Source organism: Rhinatrema bivittatum, chromosome 10, assembly GCF_901001135.1.
Source record: "Rhinatrema bivittatum chromosome 10, aRhiBiv1.1, whole genome shotgun sequence".
In the NCBI taxonomy this organism is placed as follows: Eukaryota; Metazoa; Chordata; class Amphibia; order Gymnophiona; family Rhinatrematidae; genus Rhinatrema; species Rhinatrema bivittatum.
The window spans coordinates 86,441,685-86,460,711 of NC_042624.1; the positions used below are offsets into that span (position 1 = coordinate 86,441,685).

The following is a 19,027-nucleotide window of genomic DNA, read 5'->3' on the forward strand; positions in this document are numbered from 1 at the left end:
CTTGTAATTTTTTAAAAAAATAGCGTGCTCGTGGAAGAGCCAACAGATGTGGCTGATAAGCCCCTGAGGCAGCTCCTAGAAGAGCGAAACTCGGCCAGAGTCGGGCAAGATTCAATAAAAGTCCTTTTTACCGATCCATCTCTTCGTGTCTATCGCTGTTAGAACTGACTTAGGCAGCTTGTAGCTCCACTTCTCAAGAGACCCTGTACAAATAATGTTAGTTACCATGCAGTGGAATTACAACGCAATGCTCGGGGACACTAAGCACATTCGATAAGAATATTCAGGGGGTAATGATACTCAAGAACAACAGTGCACTGGTGCAGACTCTATGCATACTTTGAAGAGCAGTTCTGAGCCTGAAGCTAACTCCTTATTGCCTTCTTTTTTTTTTCTTTTTTTTTTTACCAGTTATGCAGTGATCCTTCTGGAAATTGCTAGCAGATGTGGCCCTATTCCTGTGAGTATGCAGATTTGCTTATACTTTGTGACTTTTTATATCTGCATACTCTCAGGCTCTGTTTAACTGTGCATTACATTATCTTCTTGATGTTTATAAAATAAGGACGATGCTTATCTTAGGGACGTGACGTGGCGCCCTGCCCTCCCAGAGCTAACCACTGGAAAACCAGACCAGGACTGTCCCAGTCAAGCCGACTATTCCGAGGTATGACCTATGGGTGCGGCGTGTCTCACTGAGTAGTGGCAGGAGAGGGGCTGAGTATAGGCAAACTCATTGCACTTATGGGGGGAAATCCACAGGTGCCTAGGTAGTTTCTCTTAACTGTGGGCAGAGTCTGCAGGAGAATGCATGCCCAGGGATCTGCAAAAATAAAATCTTTGTGTGTGCTTTCCCTTCCTTGGCCTCCCCTCCCCCCCATCTTTTTTCCCACAACCTAATTTAGCTTCCTAGTGAAGCTCAGTGGCTAATTTAGTCTAGGGAAAGGGAGAATTTTCAGCTCAGGGATTTACTCCTGTAACTACCCCCCCCCCCCCCACCCATGACTCTAATTACCTGGGTCTATGCTTTTGAAAATGCCCCCCATAATTACGTTAAGAATAGATTTGTCGGGGATATGCATTTAGCTGCAGTAGCGGCTCATTCAGACTAATGGGCCTGTAACCTACCTTGCTGCTTATCCAATAGCATGGCGTTTACAGTGGTATTTCCATCCTCCTCTCACCAGTCATTCCTACCCCCACATACTCACAACCCCCAAAAATATTGGGACATAATTACAATTTTTTTGACTCATCACAGTGTTACAATTCTTTGTAATTGTGTACTTGTACATCTGCAAGGAAAAGCTCTCGCATGCCGCGGTTTCCATGCCCATTTTCATGTTTGTTAGTAAACTGGACATGCAGAGCCAGGTCCTGAATGAGTAAGACTGTAGAATTGTGTTTGATTGGGCAGAATTTATTTCCAAACCCTAATCCTGTTTATCACCCAATTGTAAATGCAATGCTGGAATTTGGTTTCTGTTGTGAAACTACCCCATGCCTGTAGGTATAAGCAAGAGACGTACACTCTTGAGGATGTCTTTGTAGCTTGGGGCTTCGTGCAGGCTGCGATAAGATCTCTGTTCCACCAGCGGGGCGTAAGAAAGTCTGGGAGTCATTGGGGGATGTAGTTACATTCTGAAGACAGTTTTCAAAGCCATTGACTTTCCTCAGTCCAGCTAAAAGTACGCCCAGGCTTCAACTGTGCCCGCACGTCTCGCCAGGGCAGCGTTAAGGTCACGGGAGGTAAAGGGTTTGTGAGCTTGCTGCTTTCAAAAGGACAGGCCGGGCGCTATTTTACCCTTGCTTGGCTGCCCATGGAAATGACAGCCGCAAAACACGAGGGGTGTTTTTAGCCACATGCGCTTTATGCTGGTTAAGTTTTTGAAAGGGATTAGGTCTCTTTTGAAAATTAGCTACAAAGTACAGGCGTTAAAAGAGTGCCACTACCCTTTTTGCATCAACGCAGGCTGCTGAAAGTTGCCCCATGACGTCTTGTTCTTTCTGTTCTCTTTTGCACATGCTCGCATGCTTTTGCAAGCCAACCCAGCACTGAAACCCAACAGATCGCGAGAGACACAGTCCACCTCGAGACGTGGAAAGAAAGGTTAACAAACAAGTTGTAGGCGATATCATTTTATTAGACTGACCTAACACATCTGTGACAAGCTTTCAAGAACCATATTCTGTACGCTGATGTCAGTAGTGTATAGCTCTCGAAAGCTAGTCGTAAGTGTATTAAGTTATTTCAATTAAAAGGTTTCACCTACAACTTGTCCAATCTTTCATGCTAAGGAAAAGAGAACAATTTTTGAAAGTCAAAAAATGTCCAGCATTTGATTTTTTGGAGGTATAAGAAATGGAAAGTAAAATATTTCCAAAAGAAAGCTTACCTCAGGCCTGCTTACTTAGACGATATGACAATTTGCAACAGAAGCAAATAAGATGAAAGATGATTGTAAAAATAAATAAATAAATAAATGATCACTATGTGCCCATTTACCTCATGAATATTCACTGTGGATAGCCTGAAAACCCGACCGACTGTGGGGTCACCAGGGCAGATTTGGGAAACCCTGAACTAAAGAGTGCTTTCCAGCAGCTCCTCGGGAGATGATGGCTCTCTTTTCTTGTTTATCGCTCACATAAACAGATGCGGAGTGTTTGTTTGCGTTGCAAGTCCCAGGAATGATTCTTTGTATAAGCTGCACAGCAGTTGTGGCATTTTTATCCAGATCTCAACATTTGGGCTGGTCATGAGTTCAGTTCCCTTTGAGGTGAACTTCTACCCTTTAAATGTGGCAGAATTTTGTTTGTAAAGGCTGCACATGACTAGCAGCGAAATCATAAATAGTGAAGAGGGCATTTAGTCCCAGAGAGTTTGCAGGTACCGTAGCAGCAATCTGAGAGAAAACGCCTGTCAACCCGAGGGCGTTCAGCTGCTGACATTTAGAACATGTATAAAGTTACGTGGTTGCCGCGTTAACCCACTTAACTACATGAACATTAAGGATAACAAAAAATATACAAGATATATATATAAGGTGATACCTTGGACTAACTTAATACTTTTCGTGACCAGTTTTCAAGAGCTAATACTCCCTTCCTCAGGTCAGACTAGAATGAGCAAAAGATGATCTTTCCAGAAAATATAAGTGAATTGTCAAAGGCATTCCAATGATAGAAGGGGAAGGGGCTGTATGGTGGGGGGTAGGGGTGGAGAAGTTTTGATGAGCGAACAGAAGGTGACAGGAAGTCTAAGTTTTTGGCTCATCAAGATCTGACACGTCAAAACTGACAAGAAAGGACAGAACCAAAGGCCTGGGTTTCTTAGGCAACTGTCACTGTCTGTCAGTCTCCTGCAGCTGTAAAAAGCAGAACCACTCAGAATAAGAAAGAGAGAGATTTCAGACGGTCTCCTGACTTCCCTATAAAACAATTGGTTGTGTGGTAGGTGACAGAAGTATTTTGGGGGGCTGGCAACATGTCATGTGAGCAAATTCTAATCTGCTCTTAAGTTCTGGAGCATGAATATTATTATAGGACCTAATTATGATAGAAGTTAGTTACCTTTACTCACCCTTCCTTCCATGATTTTCAGACACTTTTTATGCTTTCCAATACACAGAATGTTGGAATAAAGTATGTCAGATTATGATAGGAATTCCTGGTGTGGGATTTGTTGCTCCTGCAACGTGGCATAAGCTTCCTGTGCACTTAAGAAATGAAGGCAGCATGAAGGAGTTTAGACAGTAGGTAAAGGCCATGTAGCTTAGAGACGTATTTGGTGTAACTGAATTTTAATGTTGTTTTTAATGTTTTTTAATGATTTTATTCTTAGTATGTACATTGCAATTTTATTATTTATGTAATCATGTCATCCACCCTGGGCAGTCTGTTTCTGGAAGAGTGAGGAATATAAGATTGTAAAAATAAATAAATAAATAAAATCAAAGGGATTGATGTCCATCCGTCTGTCTGTCTATGGCACAACTCTCCAAAAAAGGGGATGAAAGTTCCCAAATTTGGCATGCAGGAAGAAAATGTGAATATCTCAGTTTGAATACTAGGAGCATCAAACCAGTATTTTCAGAGAACCAAGCGTCCAAAACAATTCCCATTGCTTTTAAATGGGAAACTGATAGATGCTGTTTAAGCACTCCATCCGAATCCCTCCTCCCTGAACCCTTCCAGCAGTTTGCCACAGAGCAACACAGGCAGAGATAGAGGCAGGGAAAATAACTGAAGTAACTGGCTAAGGATGGCACAAAAGGTGCTTCTAAAGTACACACACACCCCACCCTCCACACTGTCTCATATCCCATCCCCATGTACCTCTGCGCACAGCCTCATACACAGACCTCACACACAGACACCCATATACACCCTTGCATGCATCCATCTCACAAACAAAAGCACACCTCCAACTACCCAAACCGTCATTCCCCACACACATCTACACACATACCACACATTCCTACACCTCCCAAACACATGCACCCTGCCTCACCCACATACATTGTACATCTGCTCCCAGCACACCCATACCTACACCCCGCACATAAACAGGAAAAATAAATGCCACCTCTCAATTCACACTTCCCACACACACCCTTGCAGAAACACATACAAACACACCAAAGCATACTTGCCTCAATCATATCTCCACATGCCCTATAAACACCCCTAAAATAAAACCAACTCACAACTCTCCTTATAATCACAACACTGCCACAGACTATCCCTCCATATAACCCCTCACAAACCTACACAAATACACACATTTATATACTCATATCCCACCTATACTCATATCCTACACATCCATACCTCTCAGAGTCCCCCCACACACAACTCCTTCAAATATATGCAGCTTACACACAGTTCCCCCCATACCCACAGATACAATCCATGCACACACTACCTCACAGAAACGTACACAGTCATACCCCCAAAAATCATACCCCACAACCTCCATGCACAAACAACCCCTTCTTAAACCCCTCCTAACCTCCCAACCCACCCAAACACACACATACTCCATATAGGCATCCTCCCCAGATATCCCTTCCACACACACATACACACATACACATGCACTTATCCCTATACCCCCCCATATACATACTCTTACATCTACAACTCCACCACCCATGCATGCAGATACACAGATATCCACCAAACTCATCCCACCCCACACATGAAATCTATACCCTCTCATCCACTCACTCTTTCTATTCCCACAAACACACCCCACCACAAATCTCTCACAGGCACTCCCCACATCCCTGCTACAAATTTATGTTAAAAGGTATTCCTGAAGCTATGTCTCTGCCTGCTTTCCCTATTTGTTGATATAAAATAAAGGTAGTTGAGGCTCTGTTAATAATTGCTAGTAAGGTAGTAAGCCATGAAATCACAAACCCTGGATTGTGATGTCACTAAATGAAACAAGCAACAAAAAACATTGTACTGTTTTTTGTTGCTTGTACTGTGAATTGTACTGTGAATATAGTGTGTCATCAGTAATTAGCTAGTGGTAGTTTCAGAAATAGTAAAACTAGGCAAATATGTATAGGCTGGGCTGCTATTTCAGTATGTGGCACACTGAACTGTTTGCATATACTAAGTGACTACATAAAACTATGTAAAAACAATGTCATTTGGTAAGGTCTTCAAAAAATGTATTGCGAACTTCTTCAAAATTAACATGCAGATATAAAGATAAAAAATAAGCTTAGTTTTGTTTAATCAGTTTTGATATATCACCATTTCAAAGTGGCGCCAGCAAACCCTAAGGCTGGCACCATTTTGTTATACAGAGCTATATCTGTACCTCTCTGCAGGGGTACCTCTGAAGAACAAACTGGCGCCAGCAAACCCTAAGGCTGGCACCATTTTGTTATACAGAGCTATATCTGTACCTCTCTGCAGGGGTACCTCTGAAGAACAAACTGGCGCTAGCAAACCCTAAGGCTGGCACCATTTTGTTATACAGAGCTATATCTGTACCTCCCTGCAGGGGTACCTCTGAAGAACAAGCTGGCGCCAGCAAACCCTAAGGCTGGCACCATTTTGTTATACAGAGCTATATCTGTACCTCCCTGCAGGGGTACCTCTGAAGAACAAACTGGCGCCAGCAAACCCTAAGGCTGGCACCATTTTGTTATACAGAGCTATATCTGTACCTCCCTGCACCTCTGAAGAACAAAATGGTGCCAGCTTTAGGGCCTACTGGCACCATTTTGAAATGGAGTCCCAGTGGGTCAGGAGTGACTGGGGATCCCTCCTGCCCCCTTAGACCTAAGATGAATAAGTAGTTGGGGGACTCTGGGTGAGTTTGGGGCCAGGGGAGATGCGCTGTGGGGCACTTTGGTGGTGGCAGCAATGGCAAAGTTAAATGGGACTGTATGGACTCGACGTTTTGGTTTTAACTTCTTCTTTTTCATTTGTTGTTTGGTTTTGAAAGAAGAAAACGAAACAAAACGAAACAAGAAACGAAACAAAAAAATGAAATGAAAAAAACAAAATGAACAAATGTTCAGTGCATACCCCTAATCTTCATAATTGATAGTGAGCCATGTGCCCAGTCCCAGTTCTGCCGCATCATACAACAGTCCCATCCTTATGGAGAGTCAGAGCCCTAACTAAATTCCGATATAAACTGTGTATTTTATAGCTAATAAGAAGGTGCTGGGCCTACAATCCAATGATGAGGCCATCATTTGAACAAATCAAGAAAAGTCTGGAGAAAATGAATCCAAACAGAGTGAGCCCAGTGGACATGATGATGAACCTGGTAAGGGCAGACTGATCGGGTTTCAGATGGAGTTTATTTGTATCAGAGCTTAAAGGTAACACAAGAAAATCTTTTTCAAAAACAGATGGAAAAATACAGCAAACACCTGGAAGCTATAGTGGCTGAAAGAACTCAGGATCTCCTGCAAGAAAAACAAAAGACAGATCGATTATTGTACAGTAAGTTCATTTACACTTTTACTTATAACCAGTTGTTGACTTCCTGACTATGAAAGGATGCGATGATGTGCTGAATATGTCAAGCCTTGGGAAGAGATTTCCTCTGAACAAATACAAGAAGCTGCTATCCATAATAATAATAATAATAATACTTTACATATCTATTTCATCTTTCCTCTGCTTTACAGTGTTTACAGTGCTTCAGAAACATTTGGCCTCTTTGCAGGTTTTTATGCACTGTGCTCTTTTAATTCCCTGCTTCCTGAGTGGGAGGCTGGCAGGTGGCTGCTTTTCTCTCAGCCTCAAAAGGGATTATGAGACTGGGAAACAGAGCGCAGTCAACCAAAATGCACAAGCAATTAACTGGTTAATCTGCAGCCCAGGGGCTTCTCTAGGCGCTGGCACAAGAGAATCATGCCCTGAATCCAGCCCTGGGAGCTGCGCCCCCCTGCCTCCTACGTCTGTGCGCTAGCAGTCTCTCCCACCTTTCCTTATAAGGGGGGAAGGGAGAAGTTCCCACATACACATACACACATACATATACTCACCTCTGGGCAGGGTAGCTGAGGCATTCCTCTAGCACTTTATTTATACCTAAGCTTCTAAAATGGAGAAAGAACAAATAGTATTATTATTATCACAGCCCCCATCACAGTTGAGTAAACTGAGGCGCAGGGAGACAAAGTGATCACAAAGCGAGTGGCAGAGAGGAGCTTTAAAACTCACGTCCCAGGGCCTCTTCCTACTTGCAGTTCAACGCTGGAACCCAGAGAGTGGCAGCCCCAGGATCGTGTATTACGCAGCGGCACACAAAGAAATCCCAACCCTGCTCCCTGACTGGTTACAACGTCAGCACGTTCAACGTTCCTGGCCCCGCTCTGCTGCGCGTGTGATACGTACGATCAGCACTGCCGGCTTGCAAGGTCTGAAAATCCGTGCCATGGCGGCGTTGTAGACGACGTGATCTGCCAGTCGGGTACAAGCACGGTTCCACTGGCGCATTGGCAGCCGGTGCAGTGAGTGATGATGGTGTAATTGCACCATCGAATTACCTGTCCCTATTAAAAGAAGGAGCATTAGATCTTGGACGTTACCCGGATAAAAACTTTTAATTGAACATTTTCTCCCCTCTCACCAGCTAAATTTTACCCATATAGCTTTTTACCCAGTTAAAATGGGGCAGGGCATCAGTTTAGCTGGGTAGTGCTGATGTTGCACGTTACCCAGTTAAACTTACCCAGGTAAGTCTGGTTGAAAGAAATGCTGGGCCAACCTAGCAACTTTAAGTGCGTATATCAATGACAGACTTCCTTGGGTAAATCTCACTCCACTGCTGAATATGGACCTCTGTGTGTGTGTACATCTGGTGAGCATAGAGGGAAGGAAAGAGCTGCTGTGTCGGACAGAAACCCCACTGTGAGCAGATCCTCAGGTGGGACCAGCTCAGTTGCTCAGTATATAGCTGGTGGGGGGGTATCTGTAGAACAATGGTCCTTTGTCTAATAGCAACCTCACTGTAACCAAACCCTCTGGTGCAGCTTGCTCAGCCACCCTGTGCTCAAACAGTTGCTGTAGCATAGAGCTAGGCTGCAGTGCAGGAGGGAGGGAGCACAGCTAGTGGAAATGGTTCAAGGCAACCTGCCGCCTGAGGCGAGGGACGAGATGGTGCCCCCTCGCCCTGCCCCCTCTCACTCCGCCCCCACTTGCCCCACCCCCTGTCCCTCCTCCCTGCCGCCGGCCTGGCTTCTGGCGGGGGCCTGTGGCAGCGACCCTCCTCTTTTCTGCTGCCACCGGCCTGGGTCGGCAGCCATAGCAGGGGCAGGCAGGGTGAGGCTATCTGAGGGGCATTTTTTGCCCCCTCAAAATTCTGCCACCTGAAGCGGCCGCCTCACCCTGCCTCATTATAGAACCGCCCCTGATGCAGCATGTAGAGGTTATTCTCAGCTAGGAGAAGTTGAGTTCATGTTGCTGCGGCTGCTGGCATGGAAACCAGAAAAGAGACAGGAAGGAGCTGCTTCTGTCACAGAGGCCCTGATGTAATAAAGCGTGCTAGGCTGTTGTGTGTATAACTGCACTCCTGATGTACACAAGCAGTTTTATGCACAAAAAATGTACACACAACCTGGAGTAAAAATATTCTCACAATTTAGTGTGCCTCCATTCAAATCCCATGTTAATGAAGGTGTTACTCTCCAGTGCAGAGAGATATGGTGCCATTTTGAAAACTGGCTGCCACCAGCCCTGGATCCATGGGGGGCTCCGGGCCCTCACAAGACCACCATCTCTAGAATTGTAAGTCTTGGGGGGATCAAGAGAGTGTGGATGTCTGGCCTCAGGGGTAGGGGTTGGGGTTTGGGGGCGGTGCCACAACAGAACTTACAAATTAATTTTTACTTTTTATTTTTCATATAGCCACCTCTACAAGCGGTGAGGGTAGGGGACTAAGGGTGGGACAGAAGGATCTATGTAGACCCCTGGGGTGTTTTCTTAACTTTTATGGGGTTGACTCAGGGCTGAACAGCCCCTTTCATTTATGGAGGTCCCACTATGGTGTGTTCTTTGGGTGCCATTAACTGTCATGGTATTTTTCCCAGTGCTATTTAACCACCGGGAAAGCTATGCAAAATTTACAAAGTGGCAGGGCCATTTACCGTAGTTTTGTAAGTCCAGTGGTACCCATAATCTAGGAACTCTCCGGATTTGATTCTGAAACTCCGGAATTCTAATGGGATTGCCGGATCTCTGGACCACACCTAAAAACTCTGGGTGCTCAGCTGCTGCTGCTGCTGCTAGTGAAACAGTCTGTGCGGCCTCCGCAGACCGGAAGGCGTCTGATTGACTTGCTCTGACAAATCAGATAGATACCTCCTCCCTTTTTCTGCCCCCCGAGGCCAATCAGATGCCTCTTTCCTTCTTCCTGCCCTTCCAATTGGCCTGCAGGGGTGGGGTCGGCAGGAAGAATGGGGAGTCCCATCAGCCCACAGCAGGACAGGAGATGGCATGGCATGGCTGAGAGAAGGAGTAGTCCCATAGGCTGCAGCGGCCCTGAGGAGGAGGTTACTGCTGCTGAATTTGGAGTGTGGAGAGAGAGTGAGTGAGTGGCGGGGAGCATTTGTGTGTATATATTTGAGTGGGCATTTGTGTGTTGGGGGGACAGTTGCTTGTTTTTTATTGTAAATATTACTACCCTTAACATAAGGCTTGGGGGTAACCTGCACGGAGCGGCAGTTACTACCTACTGGATAGAACATTGGGTCTTTTTCTGCTTTAGTTACTATGTATATTTTTTTTAAAAATGAGCAGATAAAGTTTGGCATTTGTTTTCGGCATGTAACTTAGAGTCCTAGGTTTGGCTAAAAATAGACATCTGGAAAAATAGACATCTGAATTAGGCCAGCTATTCCTTCACTCACATTTAGGGACCTAAGTTAGTGGCCTAGAGCGGGAAATCAGAGTTAAGTCCGTAATTTACTTTCCTCCTGATCTTTATGAGCCTAAACCTAGGCGCTCATTTAGGGAGATTGTGGTGCCTAACTCCTTATGTTAGGTGCCTAGGTCATTTGAATATTGGCTTCTTGGTTACCCAAGCAAATTTCAGGACGGGTATGTTTGGCACCGACCTCCCCATCTTGCCTCTTGGCAGCAGTGCCAGTACCGCGCGCCCTTCTTTGGCAGCATTGGTTCTGGCACGGACCCCTCTCTGTGCCTTGCACTGGTGTGATTGGACCGTTCCCCCAAATTTTGGCCTTCTAGGCACCCGCCTAGTTTACCTAAGAGAAGCACCAGCCCTGGCAGGAATAAGCTGGATAACAGGAAGATGTGGGGGAGGGGGGAGTCATAAGGGGAGCGAGGTGACAGCGTTTTAGGTGGGAAGCAGTGGGGGTAAATGATAAGGGGGAGTGGGATCACAGTGTTTAATGTTAGGGGTAAGTCCCGGGGAGAGCGGGGCGACAATGTTATAGGGAGGAAGTTTTGGGGGGTAAGTCACAAGGAGAGCCGAGTGACAGTATTTAAGGTAGGAATGTGTGGGGGCAAGTCACAGGGAGAGTCAGGAGATAGTTTAGAACTGGGTTCTACATATCCTCCAGAGGGACATACAATAAGGCTGATCTTTACTCTTTAATTTCCTTTTTTTTTTTTTATGCTGTCGTCTATCTTTCTTTTTTATGTAGTATTTTTATAAGGAATTTCCTTTTTATTTTGCTACTTTTTACTGGACTACCATAAGTATTGATACAAAAAATTGTTATGAGCTTTCGAGAGCACCTACAGTATGTTGTAGATGACTTATTTGCTTTGCAGACCTTTAAACTGCAAATTGTTAAAACAACAGGGCTGACCTGAGTGGGATGGAATGAGTAAATAAAGGGCAGTTATTTACCCTTTCAAAAAATACTAAAACAACCAGCAGATTATAAACAAATCCTAGAAAGTACTTTTTTTCATTCAACGCACAGTCGACCTATGGAATCTGTTGCCAGAGGATGTGATCAAGGTGACTAGCACAGCGGAATTTAAAAGAAGTTTGGACAAGTTCCTGAAGGGAAAAGCCCATAACACATTATTAGCCAGGTAGGTTAAAGATGGCTCTTGCTATCCCTGGGAGTGAGTAAGAGGAATTAAATCTAGAGCCTGGATTAGCCACTGTCAGAGACAGGATGCCAGACGTGATGGATCTTGGTCTGATCCAACATGGCACTTCTTATATTCTTATGACCTAGGAAAGTTGCATATCAACCACAATACTGAAATTATAGCGCTGGAGATGTGGCTACCATGTGATATGAGACCCCAAAATATGGGTCCCAGGAGAGTTGTCCCTATTTCTCTTCCCCCCCCCAAAAAAAACCCAAAAAACCCAAATGGTTATAAGCAACAATAGCTCAAGCTTTTTGTATGTTGTCAAATCATAACTGCAATATAGAATTCCCTCCTGCCATTGGTGGAGAGAGCTGTCAGTTATCTGGGGATTTTAATTCAAGAAGAATTAACCTGTCCACCACTGAAAAAATGAAACAATATGCAAAGCAATAAATCTTCAGTTTTAGGACATGAACCTTCACCTAGCTAGATCCATGAATCCTTTCAGATCTCGACTTGCTTGCCCACAGCCCTAGGTAAAAAGTGGGAGATCTCCAGAATGGGATGTAATGGTCTGATGTCATAGAGGGGTTTTAGGGAAAAAGCAGTTTTCAAAATTGTGTGCACTGAAGATAAACAAAGCAATATTTTAGCAAATGTATCAGTGGGTCCCAAGCCCGTCCTGCTGCCACACCTACCTGGTCTGGTGTTCAGGATATCCATAGTAAATATAGATGAGATAGATCTGTATACACTGGGCCTTCAATATGTATAACTATATCTCATGCATATTCATTGTGGCTACCATGAAAACCATACTGATTAGCTGTGCCTCCAGGACCTTCTGTGCAAACACTGATCTAGATCTGGGCTTCTCAGCTTCAGTCCTTGAAGTGCAGACAGATCAGGTATTCAGGATTTCTACCATGAATATTCATCATATATAGGAGCCTGGTTATTTGGCATTCAAACATTTATCTTTTTTTATCTTTATCTTTATTCAAAATTTATTAATCGCCTACTGCCAAGGTGCTAAACAATTTACAATTTAAAAGATACATAAAATGTTTGGGATAAACACAGAAGACCTCTAGCAGCAAGAGTGTGGTAATGAAGTAGTAGGGTAACCTGCACAGAGAGGCAGTTACAACCCTCAAAGACACATGGGGGTTTTGGAGTGGGATTCGGTCTCCATTTGGGAATTCACGTGTGCATGTATCCAGAGTGGGCGGGTCACTCCTGGGCAGACTCGATGGGCCGTTTTGGGTTTTATCTGTCGTCATTTACCGGTCCTCTGTTATATTTTGATTTCTCTGAAAATCCGTGACATCAGTTTTCTAGCTCCCCTGTGTTTCAGCTATATAGCCAGTTAATGAGCAGAATACTTCCTTTCCTGGATGTATTAATGATTAGAATTATTCCTTTATTGACCCCTTATGCGCCTAGTAATAAATCTGCGCTGTCTTCATGCAGTAAGACCTAAAAGTGAGCCTGGCAGGACAAACGGCAGTCAAACTTACGAGCTCTTTCCCGTTAGTCCCCTTCTCTGCACCCTGCTGACTTCTGTCTGTGCTGTCTGATACAGATTTAGGGGTTGTAATTTGCATCAGTGTCATCCATTCAGCCCCACTCTCTCTGCTTTGTGGGGTGCAATTGGCAAGTCATTGAGAATCTCAGGCTTGAGAGGATGAAAATGCCTGTGTCCACTAGGGGGCGAGCTTGTTACAGGCTCTGCCTAGAGTCTTAAACAAAAGCCTGAAAACCAGCCTGCTCCAGAACCATCTGTAAGGCCAGTGGCATCTCTGGCCTTCCTAATGTGGAAGTGTATTTCTTACATTTTGTTTTTTATTTTAAAAAATTTAAAAAATAGAAAAAAAAATAACATAGTATTGGAAAAGGTTATCCAATATGTCTTTTTATTTTGTGTCCATTTTTACACAGTTTTTTCTTGTGTTAGCAGAAAAACTGCACGAAGTTCAAGTTACCTTTTTTTTGGTTTTCCACTCATGCCACAGGAACCACACAGCTGGGGGGGGGGGGGGGGGGGGTTGTGTTTTCCCTTTTGTGTCTTACAGAAAAAAAAAAAATCTGCCAGCAGCAAGGAAACGGAGGTCATCCATCTGGTGACCTGTTTGTTTCATTTCAACCAGGAACGAGCCGCAGAAGTAGTTAGAGGTGGTGCGGAGAATTATTAATCAGTACTTTTCACTCATTTCAACAAGGGACAGCAGGAAGGGCAGAAGGTGTGACGCACCTGGCCAGTGTCGCCATGGAGATACAAGCATTGTCATCCATCAAATGATTACGTGCACATCTATTCCCTTTTAGGAGAACGTGGAGGCTTGAGGGGACTGCATTTATTGCACCTATTTTACAAACGTGACAGTGCTTTAAGTTATATCTCAAGTCCCTGTCATTAAGAGGTTGGGCTGCAATTTTCATCTCTTTGCTGGTGACACACGGCTTTTCTTTTTCAGTGGAAGCAGTGAATCAGGCCGCTGTAGATAAAATGAATGCAGGTTTGTTGGCAGTCTGGATCTGGGTTTTGATTGATAAACTATGGTTAAACCCAGATAAAACTGAGCTTCTTTATGTTGGTCATTTTGCACCCCAATAAGTCTTGACTAAATGGGTTGTTTTTGGCCCCAGAAGAGGAGATGCGTGACCTTGGGATTGTGTTACTTTCCATGCCAGGAATTAGGGGGGGATTAGTGCTGCTAGAATGTTTACTGATCTTAAAACTGTTTTATTTGGAGATTTTAATGCGCTTACAGATGCTGTGTTTAATCCTGTCACAAATCCATGATTTTCTAACACATGAGGCTATTGATTTGCTATCTGCATGCTCTTTAGTGCAATATCTCATTCTCAGAACCGGGGGGGAGTTTCAGATCTTGAGAGTAGGCCATTTTCCTGGTCTGATGATCACTGGCTTATTTATTTGGTGATGGTAAGTAGGTTGTGTTGATGGAATATTGCCAGTTGTTCACAAAACCCAAAATCTGGATTAGGTTACAAATTCATTTATTTATTTTTTTAATGTTTAGAGGATCTTTCAGAGACTATGATCAGCAAACTACCGGAATCAAACAGAGTTAGAGCCTACTCGGCTGAGAGCAGCAGTTAACGTCCCGACTCCAGAGAGAACTCAAGTACTGTTAAGGGCTGGAGACAGAGAGAAAGTTGGGGCAGTGGGCCAGTTGTGGAAAGAGGGCAGGGCCGGCGCGTCCCAATAGGCGAACTAGGCGGTCGCCTTGGGCGCCAGTCATTAGGGGGCGGCAAAGAGCAAACATATGGGGCCGCGAGCAGAGCCCATCCCTCTCACTGTCAAGAGAAGCAGAGTCTCGGCGGGCCACAAGCGGTGCCTCTGATTGTGTGTGTACAAGAGACCAATGGTGTTAGTGAGAGAGAGGGAGGGAGCCTGTGTAAGAGCGTGCGTGGGAATGAGACAAGGAAGCTAAGTGTGTGTAAGAGCATGAAGCTGGGGCGGGAGCCGAGGCCTGGACCGAGGGGGCTGGTGCAAGGCAGAAGATTCCTCTAGGTCGCCTACTACCCTTGCACCGGCCCTGAAAGAGAGTGCTGGGTGGGTGAAGAGCGAGAGAGAGAGAGGATTCTGGTCAGGTGGAGGGAGAGGATGCTGGGCATTACAAAAAGGGGGCAAAGAGTTTAGGGTGATGCTGCTGCGCTGAGCGGGGAGTCAAGGGGAGAAAGAGGAGGATGCTGGGGGAGAAGATGCAGGACAGGGGCCAAAGGGAGGGAGATGCAGGACGTGGCAGAGGGTGAGAGGAGAAAGAGAGGTGGATGCTGTGCCAGAACTGCCCCCGATAGGCAGGCGTAGAAAGGCGAGGCGTGAGATTGAAGGTTTACCCAGACTGCCTATTGTCCTTGCAGCAGCCCTGACCACAGCTGTCATGCTTTACAGAGATTGGATTGGAGAAACTGGTTAAGATTTTATTGTCACTTCATCCTACCCCCTCATGTGATGACCCTTGTCATAACAAAGCTAACTTTTAAGTTCACTTTCTTTCATTATAAATTCTTCCCTCCTGGTGGGGTTGATTTCCTAGTCCCTTGTTAGGCTGATGTTAAAAAAAAATATGATCTCCCCAGGGAAAATCTGACTAGTCATAAACTGGTATCAAACCTTCCCTATCTGAATCAGATGATCGAAAAAAACCCGTGTTGCTCCAAATGGCAGGAGTTTGCAGATGACACTGAGGTCCCCTGATGCTCACCAGTTGAGTTTCAGAGGCTTTTTGGTATTGAGTCCTTTCGGGTGGCTGTGGTGAAGGAGCTTCGCCTGCCTCTGGATCGGCATTTTGAGGCGGCAGTGCCATCGCTTCATTTAAGCTCGGCTTTTTGACACCGTGGACTTTGAGTTACAACTGCAGAGCTTGCAGCACAGAGGCCTGCAGGACGACAATGTACTTAAGTGGTTTGCCTCCTTTCTGTTGGATAGGAAACAGTATGTTTGCTAGCCAAATCATTCATCCGGGTAACATGATCTACCTTGTGGGATACCTCAGGGGGTCAGTTTTGTCCCCAGTTCTATTTGATGTGCATCTAGAGCCACTGGCAATATTGATTGCTGCAGCCGGGAATTCCATTTCACATCTTTGCTGATGTTACACAGTTTTTCGTCTCATTTGTGGGCGATCATCAGGAGGCCCTGGGACATCTCAACCTGGGTCTGCAGCAAATCTTGGACTGGTTATGTGGACAATGGGTAAGACTGAACCCAGATAAATGCAAAGCCTTGCAGGTCCACAGGGGAGAACGTTTGGGCCCACGGCCGGCGATTATGTTACAGGGCATTGTTATGAAAGCTAAGGACAAATTTCATAGCCATGGTATTATTTTGGATGCCGGGTTATCTTTGGATGTGCACATTTCTTTGGCAGTGAGATCACGTTTCTATTACTTACACCAACTGCACCAAACTTGTCCATATTTCTTGCAGGCCGAGTTTGTTCATGTGATTTATGCTACAATTAGTACTAGATTGGATTATTGTAACACTCTGTATTTAGGGTTCTCTCTAAAAGGGATACAGTGACCTAATTTAGAACATCACAAGTAGATTATTATTTGAAAGTTGTGAGCATTTTACCCCAACTTTGATCAGTCTTCACTGGTTGCCAGTGAAGGCAAGAATTGAAGTTAAGGTCCTAACCAGGGTGTTAAAACTCATTCAGGGGCTCATGTTGTCTTTTTATCTTTAACACATAAGTGATCTTTAGTCTTTTAGAAGTAAATTGGAGAGAGGGAGAGAGAGAGACTGACTATCTACAAGACCCTCATAGTAGTGAAGTATTTATATCTCTATAGGAGGGCCACCTGATAGGTTGAGGTGAGGTGAGGAGGTGGTGGTTTAGGGTTTAGGGGCCAGTTTCGCATGTAGAGTGAGATGTACGAACAGCACTGTACACCTTGGTGAAGATTTGACGTCATTTGGAGTAAGGAAAGTCTCAAAAAGATGAACGTTTTACTATGTTCTCTCACCCTAGCTTGATGGACTCTATAACAGGGCATCATCAAGCTAGGGTGAGATAACATAGTACAAAATTTCATCTTTGTGAGACTTTTCTCGCTCCAAATGACGTCAAATCTTCACCAAGGTGTACTGTGCAGTACGAAAATCTCACTCTACTTGTAAAACTGACCCCTAAATCCTAAACTACCACCAACACCTCACCTCGACTTATTAGATGGCCCCCCTATAGAAATATAAATAGGTGCACATAGTGAGACCTATTCTCTTACTCACTCCCTCTCCCTCTCCCCACACAGAAATGGCCAAAATGCAATTCCAAAAATGTATCTCAAATTGTGTTATGGCCATTTCAGGCATATCAAATAGCCTAACATGAGGAAAAAAGGTATAGTTATTTCCAGCATTAAAACCATGTGATAGCATACATTATGATATCACCCCTCATTTAACTAAATCCCATCCAACCCCTTCTCCAATCCCACCCCTCCCAAAAATTTGCATTTGTGCCATCTGTTACAATTCTTATCGCATGCATTATGGTGTTAACGCACGCATAATCGGTGCGTTAACGCCATAACACATTTTGATGAATGACCCGGTAAGAGAGGCAAGTAGGGGTCTTGTTGGGCAGGGTTTGTTAGCACTTATTATGGGTGATAAGGGTGTATGTGGCTTATGGTTGTGTGTTGTTTCATTGTTCATTTTGGACCCTGTTCTGGACATTTTCAAGGGAATGTGAAAAAAATGAATACATGAAATGACATGAACCTAAGTCCCTCTGCAGGGCCATATGCAACACTATCACTCAGCCATCGGGCTGGTCTTGATTTTGTTTTTCTATGACAAAACTTGTCCAGTAATATAAGGTACAGAAAATTATGTCATTTAAAACCCTTCATGCCCATTTGACCCATTTTCTTATGCAGCATGACAGTAATAAACAGATTTGTTCCTGTTTCCCCTCCTGCTGTGCTCTTGGTTTGAAGTGGCATGATGCAGGTTCACTGTTTACAGCAGGTAACTGCTCCATGTATTTAAAGGAATCCTAACAGGCAAGGATGCACACCTGCACTATTACTGCAAGCTTCTGAATGTACCAATGTGGACACATTGCCAGGTATGCTGCCAAAACCAGTAGCTGATGACCTTCGTCAAGGCTACACTGCTGAAGCCCAGAACTATTCCAGTGCTACAGTCTATTTCAGGTAGGTTATCTGCATGTCTCTTCCAAATACGTTACTAGTATGTACTCCTACAAGCTTTTTATCTACAGGTATTGTGCATTTTTGTGTATGTGCTTAGTTTTCAACTTTTTTGAATGTTACATTGCTTTATAGTGGATCCTTTTCAGATTGGGATATCATTAATGGGACCGACACTAGAATAAGCTCATGCTCGACAACATTTCTGGATAGTGCTCATGTTGATCCTGCCAGTGGTCTCTTGACTTGTGAAGTATCCAGCTTGCTCCCAAACTATGAGTGCTAGAGTTCTGCATTGCGTAGAATGGTGCACATGGGTGATGGATAAAGTCACGATTGCTCATGTTGTTTATATTCAGAACCAAGCCATGGGAAGATCAATTTTAGAAAGCCATTTTCGCAAATAAAATAGCTGTCTGAAAATTGCACCCCCTAACCCACCTAAAAGCACATGAGAGGTTCCACAACTCACATTCTGTTAGTTTGTATTAGGAGGAGATGTTCCTAGAGACGTGGTTATGTCAGGGATGGGAAATAACTCATGCAGATTACATCTTCAGATCTATGTGTGTTATTCTTCATGGAAAAAATACCCACAGAAGAAGCAGGTGCAAATATCCATGGGTTCTTTATACCAATGGCAATTTTTATCGTGAAAACTGTCTACACAGTGCACACTCTAGAGAGGTCCTTTTGATTACATTTGCAATCTATGTACTAAGTAAGATCATGAAATGTTACTTCATACAGTATGAATATATATTTTTTT

At 44.3% G+C, this 19,027-nt stretch overlaps 1 protein-coding gene across 1 annotated transcript in view; it reads left to right on the forward strand.

The window, feature by feature from the left end:
- LOC115099808 (atrial natriuretic peptide receptor 1-like) overlaps positions 1 to 19,027 on the forward strand; it is a 73,271-nt gene that overhangs the window by 43,524 nt on the left and 10,720 nt on the right. Inside the window, exons 10-14 of the mRNA XM_029617657.1 lie at positions 412 to 460; positions 566 to 667; positions 6,683 to 6,802; positions 6,888 to 6,981; positions 18,174 to 18,261. Of these exons, the coding sequence (XP_029473517.1) occupies positions 412 to 460; positions 566 to 667; positions 6,683 to 6,802; positions 6,888 to 6,981; positions 18,174 to 18,261 (453 nt within the window). The remainder of the gene's footprint in view (positions 1 to 411; positions 461 to 565; positions 668 to 6,682; positions 6,803 to 6,887; positions 6,982 to 18,173; positions 18,262 to 19,027) is intronic.